The sequence below is a fragment of the Bipolaris oryzae genome, assembly GCF_000523455.1.
Source record: "Bipolaris oryzae ATCC 44560 unplaced genomic scaffold scaffold_46, whole genome shotgun sequence".
In the NCBI taxonomy this organism is placed as follows: domain Eukaryota; kingdom Fungi; phylum Ascomycota; class Dothideomycetes; order Pleosporales; family Pleosporaceae; genus Bipolaris; species Bipolaris oryzae.
Genome location: NW_006911322.1, coordinates 116192 through 131152, shown reverse-complemented (window position 1 = coordinate 131152; position 14961 = coordinate 116192). Strand labels below are relative to the sequence as shown.

Below are 14961 nucleotides of genomic sequence, written 5' to 3'. Positions count from 1 at the left end.
GGGGGGGGATGTGGGGGCAAAGCAGCATTCTTGGAACCGCGGAACATGGTGATGGGCGAAGCTAAAAGAACTACAAGCTTGGGGCAAATGGAAACTAGAGTGGAATGGTGCAACATGAGGGGGGGGAGGGGGGATTTTCCCGCAGCCGCTGATGTTTGGTTCTTTCTTGCTCTCTCTCTCTATCTCGCTTCGGCGGTTGCTGAGTAGGGGTAGGGGTAGGGGGGTGGCATATGACTAAGTGTACGTGTCTGTGTCTGTGTTCTGCTAATACATAGAGTTTTTTTGTGTGACGTGCGCGCGTTGGGGTCTCGGTGGCGTGGCGGAATGGGGGCGAGGATTCGTGATTATGTTTGGCTATCGCTTTTTTGGCGTTTTTTGGGGGGGGGTAGATTGGGAGAGAGAGAGTGTGTGTGTGTATGTGCGGGAGGTGATAGGCCGCGGATGACACTTGTGTTAATAGTATATGTGTATGTGTTATGCGTGTATACATGGAGGTACAGAAACGGGGGGTTCATGGACTGATAGGTTGCTGTCTTCGTTTTACTCTGGATAAAACCGTCTTATCGCCATCCGTCCCCTTGTAGCAAGTATGCTGCTGGCGAGATGACGTTACTTTGCTCTAGGTGCAGCCACACAGTAGTACTCTCGTATAGGATAAATGGGCGAGAAGAAGTACAATGCAACTCTTACAAATAAAAACATTCTGCTCTTGCCCAATCAACCCACCTACAGCACATCACGTCAATCACACCGACAATCGTAGACAATCACAGACAATCACCCGCATAATGTCAGTCCACGTCAGGAAGAGCTCATGCATGTCAATTTCTGCCTCTCTCCTATCTCCCCCACCCCCTTCTCCCTCTCAATGCCACAAAGGGCCATGATCATCTTTCACTCAACCACTAACAAAATGTTCAAACCCATGTCAAGTAAACATACGCATTCGCCACGTTACTCTCCTTTTCGCCTCCAAAAAGCCCGTCCTGCTTCCCGCTCAAGACTCATCCCGGACACAACGGCTCGTATTTTTTTCCCCAAGAGACTAGACAATCAAACACATGTTGTTTTCTTTCTTTCTTGCAAATTTTCCATTGGTTGACCAGAGTGAACAGAAGAATAGAAAGATAGATCCCTTAGTTGTCCATATAAGTGGCAGAGTTGACTCCATCCTCAGGGAACTCAGGGAGTTCGACCTGGAATCGCTCCTCAATCGACTTGAGAACCGCCTCGTCCTCGGGGCTGCTCACAAATGAGATACTCAGACCCTTGGTTCCGAAACGTCCCGCGCGACCGACACGGTGCAGGTACGCATCAGCCTTGTCGGGCATGTCGTAGTTGATTGCTACGTTGATGCGCTCAACATCGATACCACGTCCGAAGATATCCGTCGACACACAGATACGTGTCTGGAACTCCTTGAACTCCTTGTAGCGCTTGATACTATAACATCATCAGTACTGTGCAAAATCTTGCTTTGAATAATTCAAACTTACCGCTCTTCTTGGCTAATGCCAGAGTGCACAGCAGTGCTGGGGAAGTTGCACTCGCGGAGAAGCTTGTCAAGCTCAGAGCAGCGCAGAGTAGAACGAACAAAGATAATAACCTGGTTGAACTCCAGGTTGTCAAGAAGGTCGTTCAGCTTGCGGTTCTTTTCCTTCTCATCAAGCTTCACGTAGTATTGCTGAAGACCGTGCAGCGTCAACTTCTTCTCGTCGTCGACGTAGATCTCAAGCGGGTTCTGCATGAACTTCTTGCAAACAACACGCACGTCCTTGTTTAGCGTAGCTGAAAACATCATGACCTGCTTGTGCTGGGGAGTGGCGCGGAAGATAGACTGGACATCGTTGCGCATGTCTAAAGGAAATTAGCAGGCGTAGCGCGGACAAAGACAAAGTTGCTCACCAGGCTGGTCAAGCATCTTGTCGCACTCGTCAAGAACAAAGTGCTTCAGGTTGGCAAGACGGAGGTGCTTGTCGCGAACAAGGGCGTTGATGCGACCGGGTGTTCCGACAATAATGTGGGGGTGGGTGTCCTTGTTGCTGAGGAGCTCAATGTCCTTCTGTACAGGTGTTCCACCATAGAAGACACCGACCTTGACGTCGGGCAAGAACTTGGCGAAACGGTTGTACTCGTTGCGGATCTGGTAGGCCAACTCACGAGTGTGGCACATGACTAGAATGGTAGCAACGCCAGGCTCGGGCTTCTCTTCCATCTGCTGGAGGGTTGCGAGAACGAAGACGGCAGTCTTTCCGAGACCCGACTTGGCCTGACAAAGGACATCGTTTCCGAGGATTGCCTGGGGGATGGTAACTTGCTGGACTGTAGGGCACAAAGTATGTCAGAATAAGTCTAAAGCGGTCGAAACGAAGCGTAGGGATCGAAGCGTCCGTCCATCTTGTGTAGTCGAGATCCTCCATCTAGCGCGCGCGTGCCAGTCTGTCTATCCTCCCAACATCCCATGAGTGCCCCCTCTTATGCATCCACCGCATGCGCTCCTCCACTGAAACCAGTCCCTAAGGACCATTGAAGCGGGCCAGCCAGGCACCGCTAGGCTTCTTGATGCATGTATTGGTGCAACCACATTTATAATGTGCGTCGAGGCTCGTATGTAGCGGAAGGCGCTGGGTCCCTCGCCACTTCTCTCGCGTATAGACAGATCATGGCCGCTTTCATTTTTTTGACAGACATGGCTCGTTTCGTAGATGGACAGACGCTTGTAGGTGGATAAGGCTGAGGGGAAATGATTAGACTAACCCTCGGAAGGATGTTCGAAGCCACAGTCGGTGATTGCTCGTACGAGCTCGTCCTTGAGCAGGAAGTCGCGGAAACCGGTAGAATGGATGCCGACATAGCTGCCCTTCTTGTCGCCAGCAGCATCACCAGCGGCGAGACCGCTCTTGGCCGCAGCCGCACCGCCGTTAGCGGGCGCCTCGGTGGGCTGGATCTCCTCGTCGGAGTAGTCAATGAGATCCTCCTCGTGAGACATGATGGATTATGTGTTGGTAACTGAAGGTTGGGTGTAGGGTAGAGTTGATGGTTTGCGCGTGTCGCAAAGCAAGGCTGACGATGAAGAACAAAGCCGAGTGGGATAGTGTGCCGGCAAGCTTAGTATTATACGAAAGAACAACGAGAACAAGGAGCTCGGGTAATTGTTTGAAGGATTCACAGCCACGCGAGGTCGACGTCGAGTGCGATTGTCGGTGAGGTTAGATGGTGGTGACGGTGGAGAAGAGCGGTCGCTGGGCGCTCATGTTAGGTAAAAAGCTTGGGACACCTGGCTGGGCGCGCCACTAGGCCGCAAACGGACGGCTCAGAAATCATAATCCAGCAAACCTCTTGTCTTTCATTGTTGGCCAATGACTTGGAAACCAGGCACGCGCACGTGGACGTACAAACACATAAGATACGAGTAAAAGAGTGATCCGAGTCACTGCATTGTTTGCAAGCAGCCAACACGTCCGTCGTACTTTGCTTGTCAGACAATCAAGATAGCATCATGAGCAAAGTCAAAGCCCCGAAGGCAAAAGGCATTCCGAACAAGCACCTGCATGCACGTTCATCTTTTCTCTACCAAGCCGCCACGTACTTGACTTTGCAAACAGCCGAGGCCGCTGATACACCGCAAGACAAGCAGGCAGCACCCAAGTCGCCAAACCGCCTCTCACTTGCGCTCTCACTTAGCTCCGACCTCCAGCAAGTCTCGCGAAAAGGCCAACTACGTCTGGCCGTTTCTCTAAAACGAACGCTATGCAAAAGCTGCAACAGTGTCCTTATTCCCGGACGCACTGCGACGCATAGGATTGAGAATGAAAGTAAATGCGGCAAGAAACCTTGGGCTGATGTGCTGGTTGTTACGTGCGGTGTGTGTGCCGGCCAGAAACGATTTCCAGCCGGTGCGGCGCCGAGGGTGAAGAAGGGGAAGAGGGAAATGGTGAGTGCGGTGGAGACGCCGATGACTGGGGAGGATACGCCGGTGCTTACGGGGACGGAGTGAGCGTGGGTTGACTTTTGCAATGATGGATTCATATCATCTCAGCATAATCCTGCTGCTTTAACACTGCCTACTATCAAAGGTCTTGCTCTGGACGACTCCCGTCTATGAATCGACCGGATCTCTTGTGTCGCCTACACGCTTTAAGATTATCTAGTCAGGACCATGTTACGACCAAAATGTCTAGCATACGATTTAGACACGACGGCGGGTACCTATTTTGAAAATTGTAGAGCAAACCGTGATCACTATGCATCATCTCGCAATCACGGGCTCTTTTACGAAGATACTTGATACGGTACATGGCGTACTGCCCATCAGTACATGCATACGGAAATCATGCAACAGCCAGCTATAGTAACATACCGAGGACTGACAGTACCCCACACCCTTGGTTAAACCACCCAAAACACAGCTATATATCAAGACAGTCAATGGAATCATATAATCACAAGTACCCAGTAATGTAGCGAAGAATCTAAGCTTCGCCTGGGATATCTATTTTCTCTTTTCGCCTCTTAGACCGTCTCGATATACCTTCGGACTTCCCAGTCGGTCACTGCTTCGTCCCAAAGCCTGATCTCGTGTTGTCTTGTGCCGCCAAAGTGGTCGACAAACTGATCTCCAAACACTTCCCTCGCGACACTTTCCTTACGAATGAAGCGCTCTGTCGCCTCCTTCAGGCTCTTGGCTAGTCTCTCGCCCTTGTCAGAGTCACTGCCGACATCCTCGCCCTTTCCGAGCGGCGGTATGCTGATTTCCATCTTCTTCTCGATACCTCGCCAGCCAAGCGCCAAAATGGCGGCAAGCACAAAGTGAGGATTCGTGTCTGCACCGGGTACGCGGACTTCGAACCGAGTGGCTTTCGGGGAAGAGGTAGGGGGTGAGATGAGGCGGATGGAGGCGGCGCGGTGCTCAAGACCCCATGATACAGTGACGGGTGCCCAGAAATTCTCAACTAGCCTCTTGTAACTGTTGACGTTGGGCGCGAGAATGGGCATAATGTCTGGAAGACCGTCGATGAGGCCTGCAAGGAAATGTCGACCCAGGTCTGATAGATATCGGATGTCTGAGTAAGGCGCGTTTTTGTCCTCTTCTTCTCGGTAGAACAAGTTCTTGCCATCGGCGTCTACAATCGACACGTGCATGTGTCCACTGTTGCCCGGAAGACCTTCGCGCGGTTTTGCCATGAAGCATGGTGTTATTCCGTACTTGGATCCGAGAGATTTGACAACGAGCTTGAAAAGAGAGGCCTTGTCTGCCATTCTTTCGATTGCGCCAAACTCAAGGGCCTGTGGTGTATTAGCTGTGAATTCTACCTTCTACAATGCGGTAGGCATCGCTTACAGCTTCAAAAACTCCGGGACCAGACTCGGTATGCCATCCCTCGATGCCACAGTCGAACTCGGCGCAGGTGTTGAAGATACTGTAGTAGTAGTCCTGGTTGTGGACCGGTCGGGTGATGCTGTACCCGAACATACCTTCTGTAAGGCTGGGTAGGGCGTCGACTGGATTGTTGCGCAAAAAGGAAGCTGTGCTCGAAGTATTCTTTTCCGATCCATCGTGGCTTTGAGGTGCGCGAAATTGGTAGAACTCGTACTCGGCTGAACAACACACATCAGCTTCATTAACGACGCGCAGCATCCGATCTTCCACTGGCATGCGACTCACCTCCAGCCATGGCACCGTAGCCCTTGTCCCTGAGCTTGTCGACGGTACGTTTTAACAGGCTTCTTGGGCATGCGCTCAGAGTGCCTTTGGTGTCGGGATCGTGGAAACTAATGAGGAAGAAGGGTACATTGTTTTCCCACGGTATCCTCCGAAAAGATGTGAGATCCGGTATGGCGATCAAATCACGGTAGCCGTTCTCCTTGTTGGATATGGCCAGCTCTTTGAAGTATGTCTGGTCGTGCATGTCCCAGCCGAAAATGACACTGCAGAAGCCAAAGCCTTCGTTGGCAATGCTGAGGAATTTCTTCTTGGCCATGAGCTTTCCACGTAGAATGCCGTCAACGTCGATACCCGCGACCTTGACTGACAAGTCATCTTTGAGAAGCTCGGGCAACTGCTCGGCCGTCAAGTTGGAGGGGTCGAAGTCGGCGGGCATGATGGCGAGGGGCGGGACAGAGAGGACCAGATGTTGAGAGTCGGTGTGAGTGAGACGGGAGAGTTGACGGACGGCCAGCAGAAGAAAATACGAGCGCTGGCGCAATCAGGTTTTCAAGCAGGCACGCGACGAGGAGCAGCTTGACGCAGCGAAAGGCGGTCCGGATGCGATAGAGCTTGGGCCAATGAGGGGTGATGATGCGATGCGGGCTGGCGACATCATCGATTCGGCGTGCAGACGCGCAACTACTACTACTATATATTGCATTTGCCGCCCCTCTGCTATCTTCCACCCTCATGCACGACATTCCTATCCAGTACCCAATGCGACAAGATAGCTCCCCATGCCACCCCCGTGATAAGCCGCGAGACGCCAGACCTACCACACAGGGCTGCGCGTCACGTCCGAATGGCGGGGCAGCCCACCCTCAAGTTACGTAGAATGGCCGTCCGGAACATGGGTGCAAGTATGCTCGAGCCATTCAAGCAAGGCTGCCCTAGTGAAGCTGTCCACCGCTCCAACAAAGCCCGCCCAGCCGTGACAGCAGCAAACGTGCTCTGATAGTCCTTATCGTTGACTATCAATGCCCTGGGCCGATTCTCGGACCCGTGACTGTCTGAATGACCGCTTCACTGTCCGTGATTACCCGTCCACAATCTCCCCTCCCTCGTCTCCTTGAAGCCGCCGACACTCTCATACGCCCGTGCATACTCCAACCTCCAACCCAAAGGTAAGTGCGGAGTTGTCGTCCCTGTTGCCCGTCGGGTGGCATACTTTCCCCATTCACGATCCAGTGTGCCGTTGGCATGACGCTTTGTCTAGTTTATATTAGTCATATTTCGCAACTTGACACAAAACTTTGCCTTGCCCACATCAACCATTGACACCATTGCAGCCTCTTTGCTACACGTAGTACCTGAACAAGCGTCGAGTCGAGAAATTCAACATGGGCCGTCTAGAGAACAAGAACTGCATCATTACCGGAGGAGCTGGGTAAGCAAGCATCTTCTATTTGCACATGCCACAATTCCCATCAACATCTTCAATTCTTTCTTTGTATCAGCTTGATGATGCTGCGGAGTGCTATTTGTCCTACTTGTTTTGCTTGCTGAATGGCACATCATGTTCATTGCCATGTAATGGTGCATGGTCACAGCGCATACATTAGCCCCGCGTCCAAAACCACATACTGACCATTTGCAGTGGAATCGGTCTCGAGACTGGCATCCTTTTTGCTCGGGAAGGCGCCAATGTCCTTCTCTCTGACATTTCTGGCCCGGCCTTGGAAAAGGCTGCTGCCAAGCTGAAAGAGGTGGTCCCAGAGGCCAAGAAAGTTGAGACCAAGGTCACTGATGTATCCAAAGAAGCCGATGTCCAGGCCATGATTGAGCACGTGGATTCATGGGGCGGTGTAGATGTCCTGTTCAACAACGCAGGTATTATGCACGCCAACGACGATGATGCTGTCAACACGCCTGAGAAGATCTGGGACTTGACCCAAGCCATCAACGTAAAGGGCGTATGGTTTGGTTGCAAGCATGCAGTCAACAGCTTCAGAAAGCACGGCAAGAAGAAGACGAGCGTCATCAACACCGCCAGCGTGGTCGCATTGGTGGGCAGCGCAACACCACAGCTCGCATACACAGCAAGCAAGGGCGCTGTATTAGCCATGACCAGGGAATTGGCAATGGTCCACGCACGTGAGGGCTTCAGATTCAACTCGCTGTGCCCAGCGCCATTGAAGTAAGCTTCTCAATATGCCATGTCGGGTCTTTGACATGCTAACCAGCGCAGCACCCCTCTCCTTCAAGACTGGCTCGGTGACGACAAAGAGAAGCGTCACCGTCGCGAAGTCCACTTCCCCACAGGCCGTTTTGGCGAGGCCGTTGAGCAGGCTCAAGGTGTCCTATTCCTTGCCAGCGACGAGAGCAGCTTCGTCAACGGCACTGACTTTGTCATTGACGGTGGCATGACCAAGTGCTACACTACGCCTACTGGGCCTCCCCTGGATGCGCCCAAGAACAACGCAAAATAAGTGCGGATTGGGCGTTGTGAATGAAAGCGACAGTCAGGCTGCGAGGAAGCACGTAGACAGTCATGTATAGCAATGATGAATAATGGATGAATGATACCACTACATACATCAAGCGTTAAGCTGAGATTTGTACTAATTGAAACGACGTGTGAAGTCATGGTTTCGAATCGCTTGCAGATGACCACGCGTTTTAGCGCCATTCCCGAGCTTTGTGTCAGGGTCCAACGTTGCATTTTCCTGAAGCGACATACGCGACTTTTGGCCGCATGCGCGCCAGCTTGCCAGCATGGATCGTATTACCGCACGCGCTGACAACGACTTCGACATTGTTTTGTATGGCACGCTCTGGATAGCTGCCCTTTCCTTCATCTGGCTTACGTGCCGTGCGGATCCAGAAGAGCCGGTCAAGTACACCGTCGAAACGCCTCCGGAAGCCAAGAAGGGATGGAAGGGCAAAGTGCTTGATGAGCCTGGATTGAAGGTACTGGGTGTCCTCTCAAAATGCAAAAATGTAAACTGATTAGTTTTAGGTTTCTGGCTCTTCACTAATCCAATGCTACGCCCCCGCAACTGGTGAAGCCCTCGGGCGCATCAACCCCTCCACCACAGACGGTATCGACCGTGCAATCGCCAAAGCAAAAGACGCCCAGGTGAAATGGGCACAAACAAGCTTTCGTCAGCGCCGAAAGGTACTGCGTACAATGCTGCAGTTTATCCTCGAAAACCAAGAAGCAATTGCAAGGGTTGCCTGCCTCGACTCTGGCAAGACGATGGTGGATGCCAGTTTGGGTGAGATACTCGTGACTGTGGAGAAACTGAGATGGTCAATCAAGCATGGGGAAAAGAGCCTGAAGTCTGAGAAGAGGGACACAAACTTCCTCATGATGTACAAGTGGAATGAAGTTGTCTACGAACCGCTGGGCGTCGTTGCGGCCTGTGTGAGCTGGAAGTGAGCATTGCATGACCGTTAACAGAGAAGCACTCCAGCTAACATGCTCCTAGCTACCCTTTTCACAACCTCATCAGCCCCGTCATAGCCTCCATTTTCGCCGGCAACGCCATCATCGTCAAAGGCTCTGAAGCTACCGCCTGGTCATCCTCATACTTCGCCTCTATTGCTACCCGTGCTTTGGAAGCGTGTGGTCATTCACCTGAAATTGTGCAATCCGTCGTCTGCTGGCCTGACGTCGCTGACCATCTCACCTCGCATCCATCAATCTCGCATATAACATTCATTGGCTCACGTCCAGTGGCACACCATGTTTGTGCCTCGGCCGCAAAGGCACTAACACCAGTATGTGTCGAACTCGGAGGAAAGGACCCGGCCATTGTTCTCGACGACATATCAAACAGCGATTTCAAGCGCATAGCTAGCATCCTTATGCGCGGCACCTTCCAATCTGCAGGCCAGAACTGCATCGGAATCGAGCGCGTCATTGTACTTCCAAAGGTCTACGATCGCCTCATCGAGTATCTCACACCGAAGATACGTGCCCTACGTCCTGGCTCCATATTGAACACTTCCTCGGACGTGCCAATTGACATTGGCGCTTCTATCTCCGATGCAGGCTACCCCAAACTTGAAGACCTCATTCAAGACGCCGTTAACAACGGTGCTCGCGTCCTGGCAGGCGGAAAGCGTTACGCCCACCCCGAGTTCCCCAAAGGCCATTACTTCAGTCCCACCTTCATAGTCGACGTCACGCCCAGCATGAAAATCGCCCAAACGGAGCTCTTTGCACCGGTCTTCCTGCTCATGCGCGCTGAATCCGTCACAGACGCCATTTCCATTGCAAACAGCACCTCGTACGCCCTCGGTTCCTCTGTATTCGGTTCGTCCATTCGCGACCTCGAACTTGTTGTGCGCTCTCTGCACGCCGGCATGGTCGCTGTAAATGACTTTGCTGTCTACTACATGGTGCAGATGCCTTTTGGTGGCACAAAGGGCAGTGGCTATGGTCGCTTTGCAGGAAAAGAAGGACTAAGGAGTCTATGCAATCAAAAGAGTATCACCAGGGACCGCTGGGCATGGGCGGGAATCAAGACGGGGATTCCGCCTCCGATGGATATTCCACTGCAGGGCGAGGGCGCGGGGGCTAAAGCGTGGAATATGGCGCAGGGAATTGTGTGGTTGGGATATGGAAATTTGAGGGGCAAGGTTAGGGGGTTGAAGGGGGTTCTAGGAATGTAGAAGGGAGTTGCATTTCATTGATAATGCCATGGTGTATACCTGAGATATTTCAAAGAAGTATACCTAATATCCAACTCTGCTTTCGGCACTTGCTCATACTTCTCCGGCACCATGTACGCAATTATGAAACAAACGATATGATTTTCGGATTAAGTATGGATTCGTAGCTATACTGGGTACCGATGGTACTGAGCATAGGTTTGTAGATGTGCTACAATTGTTAGAAAAAGTTTCTATAGACGATACATGCCAGAGTGTGTCCTCTACATTGACTCAAGTCATATTTTTTTTGGCTATTATTCTTCGCCATTAGATACTTTTGGTATCTATGTATGATCATGATCCAGAAAGCGGGCAGCAAGATCCGGTTCGACGGTGACCGATCTTCATACGCTGATGTCCATATCTGGTTCCATTGGGATATAAGGAATTGCTCAGTAGCTGAGAATCTCCACTCTTTGGATAGCCACTATCCTGTTGATACCCCCATCGATCTGGTAGGAGCTTGCTCAATTCGACAAGTGAAGCGCCTGACGTATACCGTCTCGACGTTTCCATAGCTCAGGTCGATGCTCATCCTTCGACACTAGTCGTCTTGTCTTTCTTCCCGAAAAGTTCGTCGACCAGTTCCACGAATTGTGCCATGGCCTCTTTCTCCGCTTGATTGTCTTCTCCGTTTCGAATGGACTTCAACACCGCCATAGCATCTTTGTCCCCCTTCTTAGGTGTCCACCTCTCTTCTCTCTCCTCCCAGTGTCTGCCTCCCCTTCCTCTACCTCTTCCTCTGCCTCTTGACCCGCGTCCTCGAGACATATTTCTCTCGAGCATGCGCCGTCGTCTCTCGTCTTCAGGGTCCGGTTGTATGGTCTTGGCGTAGACGCGTTGGAGGGTGGAGAGCAACACAGGGTTCGCTTTTAGAAGAGCTTGGTATTTAGGATTGGCCGCTAGAGTGGAGAAGTCGGTGCGGCTTTTGAGGTAACGCGGTATGGGAGCGGGCGGTGGTGGCTGTGGGATGCTTGGCTCGGCAGGTTTTGATGTTGACGAGGCGGCGTCTTCTGGGTGAGTGACTTTGTGTGTTTTGAAGCATGTTAATGAACAGCTGTCTATGTTAGTTCTTTCAGCCCAGAGAGAAGCTGATTGTGCCGTACTATGGAAGCGCGCAAGTCGGGCATTTGTACTTCTTTGGCTCTGTCTCGCAGACGCCGCAGAGAATCGTCGCCATTGTGTCCAGTTCGTCGAGTTTTAGTGAATGAATGCCAGGGTATAGATGTGCAAAGAACACAGCGAGTGGTGGGTTGTAAATAGGTTTTGTTAGAGTATTAGAGACGACGCGCGCAACCAACCCAGAACTTTTGCCCTTGTAGACATTCCCAAAGCGGTTAAATCCCGCGGCGAAGTTCCACCACTCTCCCGAGGTTTCAACGTCCAATTCACTGTATCTCCGCTCACACAACAATGTCCTTTACGTCAACACTGCGACAGCTGCCATCACGGCAAATAGGCCTATGGACATGTTCAGCATGCTCCCGCTCGCTCGCCAGGGCACCACGCGCCCGCAATCCCGTCTTCGCCGTGCAAAAATGCTTAAACACCACCAGAGCTGCGCAACATGGCACCGTACCGCGAATGGACCAAATGCATGCGCAATACAAAATGAAGAATAGGACCGTAATGTGAGCGCGAAGCGGACTCAATCCGGTGGAATAATCACTCAGTGTGGACAGGAACTATGTATTTAGTGTAATAGTCGGTTTCGTAGCTATAACATACGGCTCAGTACCCATGTACAAAATGGTATTTCCTCCCCCATCTTGCCAATCCCACCACCCACTAACTTTAGTCTTCAAGATCTGCCAACAGACCGGCTGGGGCGGCCAACCCATCAAGTCCGCCGCGCACGGCGGCGATTCCAGTATCGACCCCGCCGAGCGCCTCAAACCAGTAACCAACCACCCCCGCATCCGCATAACCTTCAACGGCTCCGTCTCCGACGTGCTCCCTTGGAAATTCGTACCTCAGCAACGCGAAGTCCGCGTTCTCCCCGGCGAAACGGCCTTAGCATTCTACACAGCGACCAACAAGTCGCCTGAGGACATCATCGGTGTGGCGACGTACTCTGTTACGCCGGGTCAGGTGGCCCCGTATTTCAGCAAGATCCAATGTTTCTGCTTCGAAGAGCAGCGGCTGAATGCGGGCGAGACGGTGGATATGCCTGTTTTCTTTTACATTGACCCGGAGTTTGTCACCGATCCGAATATGAAGGGGATTGAGACTGTGACGCTGAGTTATACGTTTTTCAAGGCAAAGTATGACAAGGATGGGCATTTGAGACCTGTGCCTATGGCTTGATGGAATGATTTTTATTCTATATTTTTCTACGTTTGTTTCTTTTCTAAAAGGAAATGATTATGTATGATATGTAGTTGTACAGTATCTTGCTTCTCTGCTATTAGAGTGGTGTGCAAGTCGTGGGTTTTCTACTGTTACAATGGTGTACAAGTCATGGTTTCTCTACTGTTACAATGGTGTGCAAGTCATGGTCTCTCTGCTTTCAGAGTGGTGTACAAGTCACTTGGTCGTCGAACTCTGCGCTGCTGTCAAAGGAGCCTACAAGTGACTAGATACCAACCCGAAACGATCATAGTACTCTCGCTTTCCCATGTCGCACAAGACCTCTTTGGCCTGGTTGATCTCGGCCATTTTCTTCGTGGCCTTTGCGCGATCCTCACTCTTGCAGCGATCAGGGTGCCACTTCAGGCTCAGAGCGCGGTACGCCTTCTTGATATCGTCGGTCGTAGCGTTGCGGGAGACTTTGAGTACAGTGTACAGATCTGTGCGAGGTCGAATGCCCTCAGGCGCAGGAGGAGACTCATAATACGAGGAGTAGGATTCCGACGGCTGTGAGCGAGGATACTGCTGGGAACGAGAACTCTTGTGCTGTCGTCGTGGCTTGGGGGAAGAATCACGTGGTCGTCGTTCTTCAGTCGTGTAATGCGCTTGTCGCGATCTGCTGTTTGAAGTGTTTGTTCCTGTGCGCGGTGAATGAGGTGGTGTAGGGTCAGCAGGATACTCATAGGAATACTCATACGCTGTCCCCCATGTCGTCTCTCCGAACTCCATAGACTCGTACTCGAACTCGTACTCGTAGCTTGGTACTCTATCCTCTGTCCAATATGTCTGATGGGTTCGTGTACGAGTCTGCTTGGGGTAGTACTCAGGACCACAAGGAGACGAAGTCGAGGTGCGCGATTCTGCAGTGCCTGGACGGCGATTTTCCTTTTCTTGCGCAAAACCATAATGGCCCAAAGGAGAAGATGGGACACGCTCTTCCGTATTGTATAGATGACGTTCTCCTTTTGTGTGTGTAAAACCATGACGACTGGAAGGGAAAGACGGAACACGCGCTTCTGTATTGTACGGACGACGCTTTCCCCTTTGTTGTGCGTAAGTGAAATTGCTAGAAGCAGGAGAAGGGCTGAGATCTCGGAACGGAACCCTGGGTTCTGGCATCCACTGTCGCTCGGATCGGTGGCGCATATCCTCTGGGTAGAGGCTGCCACGATTGAAAAAGAAGGGGTCGTTGTCAAAGAAGCTTGCCATTTCTGCGTATGTCGTAATTTCTAGTTTAGTTGCTGGGTCTCCTGGTTTAGTAGTTATTGTTGAATGTATTTGGATAGTAACCTTAGAATGTTATCCGCCCTTTTTATCCGCCGAGTAGTCGACACTGTGAACTGTAGCATTGGGTATGAACAGCGTGATGTGTGAGTTGGGTGACATTGTGCAAGTTCACTGTAGACGTAGAGTTAGAAGCCCTAGAGTAACCAGCTCCTTTTCAAGCAGACTGCCTACTAGCTGATAGAGTCTTCCTTATTCCGTATAGCCAAAAACGTCACTTCTCCATAATATGGTGGTGTATCAGGACAGTGCATCGATCTCGATTTATCACGCCTTTCTACCTCCTGCATGGCATCTGAAAGCTCTTTGATGGTCCTTGGTATACACTTACTTTGCTTCTGAGTTCGTAGTGAATGTTTGCTGTGGCTGTTTCTGATCTGCTATTGCGCCATTGTGGCTAATGAACGATCATTCGGAGGTTGGCAATATGACTGCGTGTAACCATACATGTCTCAAGGAACATTGGCCAGCTTACTCGGCTCCATTGGTCGGTTGGCATCTACTCCTACGGCTACTTGTCGACGCGCGGAACTGAACGCCTTGGCAGAGAATGTATCGTGGGTTTCCCTGGTTTCAGTTCCGCACAATTTGTTAAGCAGGCCCCACCCTCAGCTAAGCCATCATTTCTAAGCCATCATTTCTAAGTCATCATTTCCAAGCCATCATTTCTAAGTCATCATTTCCAAGCCATCATTTCCAAACCATCTCACCCATTGGGCGGTAGTTCCAAAGTATCGGTTAGCAGACGGCGAGACTCTCGGCCACTATCACCTGAGGGGCTGGTACACACTCCTCCATCAAAGGCTTGTGACAAAGCGGCTGGGGTGTACACGTGCATACTTTCGTTGAGGCGGCGCACCATTGGTCACTCTTTTGGGGCGCTACAAGACTAGGCATGACCATAGTGGGATCCTACTGTGCTGCCAGGTGTAAGTTGGATTATTAATGAGTGCGGGAAG

At 51.4% G+C, this 14961-nt stretch overlaps 8 protein-coding genes across 8 annotated transcripts; 4 read left to right on the top strand and 4 right to left on the bottom strand.

The window, feature by feature from the left end:
- Positions 1-1136: 1136 nt before the first annotated feature.
- On the bottom strand, positions 1137-2989 carry COCMIDRAFT_4374 (uncharacterized protein; the record flags this gene model as incomplete). Its single annotated transcript, XM_007688686.1, has 4 exons — positions 1137-1443; positions 1497-1857; positions 1906-2322; positions 2758-2989. 4 exons carry the CDS (start codon positions 2987-2989, stop codon positions 1137-1139), a joined length of 1317 nt encoding a protein of 438 aa, XP_007686876.1.
- Positions 2990-3499: 510 nt separating this feature from the next.
- On the top strand, positions 3500-3997 carry COCMIDRAFT_92417 (uncharacterized protein; the record flags this gene model as incomplete). Its single annotated transcript, XM_007688737.1, has 1 exon — positions 3500-3997. The coding sequence occupies one exon, from the start codon at positions 3500-3502 to the stop codon at positions 3995-3997; it is 498 nt and encodes a 165-aa protein (XP_007686927.1).
- A 515-nt stretch (positions 3998-4512) lies between these two features.
- Positions 4513-6101, bottom strand: COCMIDRAFT_92493 (uncharacterized protein; the record flags this gene model as incomplete). The annotated part of the gene is made up of 3 exons (XM_007688736.1): positions 4513-5286; positions 5342-5598; positions 5666-6101. The coding sequence occupies 3 exons, from the start codon at positions 6099-6101 to the stop codon at positions 4513-4515; spliced, it is 1467 nt and encodes a 488-aa protein (XP_007686926.1).
- A 946-nt stretch (positions 6102-7047) lies between these two features.
- Positions 7048-8136, top strand: COCMIDRAFT_92527 (uncharacterized protein; the record flags this gene model as incomplete). The annotated part of the gene is made up of 3 exons (XM_007688735.1): positions 7048-7094; positions 7305-7844; positions 7896-8136. The coding sequence occupies 3 exons, from the start codon at positions 7048-7050 to the stop codon at positions 8134-8136; spliced, it is 828 nt and encodes a 275-aa protein (XP_007686925.1).
- Positions 8137-8422: 286 nt separating this feature from the next.
- Positions 8423-10327, top strand: COCMIDRAFT_92496 (uncharacterized protein; the record flags this gene model as incomplete). The annotated part of the gene is made up of 3 exons (XM_007688734.1): positions 8423-8617; positions 8667-9085; positions 9139-10327. 3 exons carry the CDS (start codon positions 8423-8425, stop codon positions 10325-10327), a joined length of 1803 nt encoding a protein of 600 aa, XP_007686924.1.
- A 573-nt stretch (positions 10328-10900) lies between these two features.
- COCMIDRAFT_92444 (uncharacterized protein) lies at positions 10901-11549 on the bottom strand (the record flags this gene model as incomplete). The annotated part of the gene is made up of 2 exons (XM_007688733.1): positions 10901-11426; positions 11476-11549. 2 exons carry the CDS (start codon positions 11547-11549, stop codon positions 10901-10903), a joined length of 600 nt encoding a protein of 199 aa, XP_007686923.1.
- A 233-nt stretch (positions 11550-11782) lies between these two features.
- Positions 11783-12676, top strand: COCMIDRAFT_92429 (uncharacterized protein; the record flags this gene model as incomplete). Its single annotated transcript, XM_007688732.1, has 3 exons — positions 11783-12000; positions 12052-12121; positions 12176-12676. The coding sequence occupies 3 exons, from the start codon at positions 11783-11785 to the stop codon at positions 12674-12676; spliced, it is 789 nt and encodes a 262-aa protein (XP_007686922.1).
- Positions 12677-12952: 276 nt separating this feature from the next.
- COCMIDRAFT_51802 (uncharacterized protein) lies at positions 12953-13168 on the bottom strand (the record flags this gene model as incomplete). Its single annotated transcript, XM_007688731.1, has 1 exon — positions 12953-13168. A coding segment is annotated over one exon (216 nt), but the record flags the coding sequence as incomplete, so codon positions are not given.
- Positions 13169-14961: the final 1793 nt, after the last annotated feature.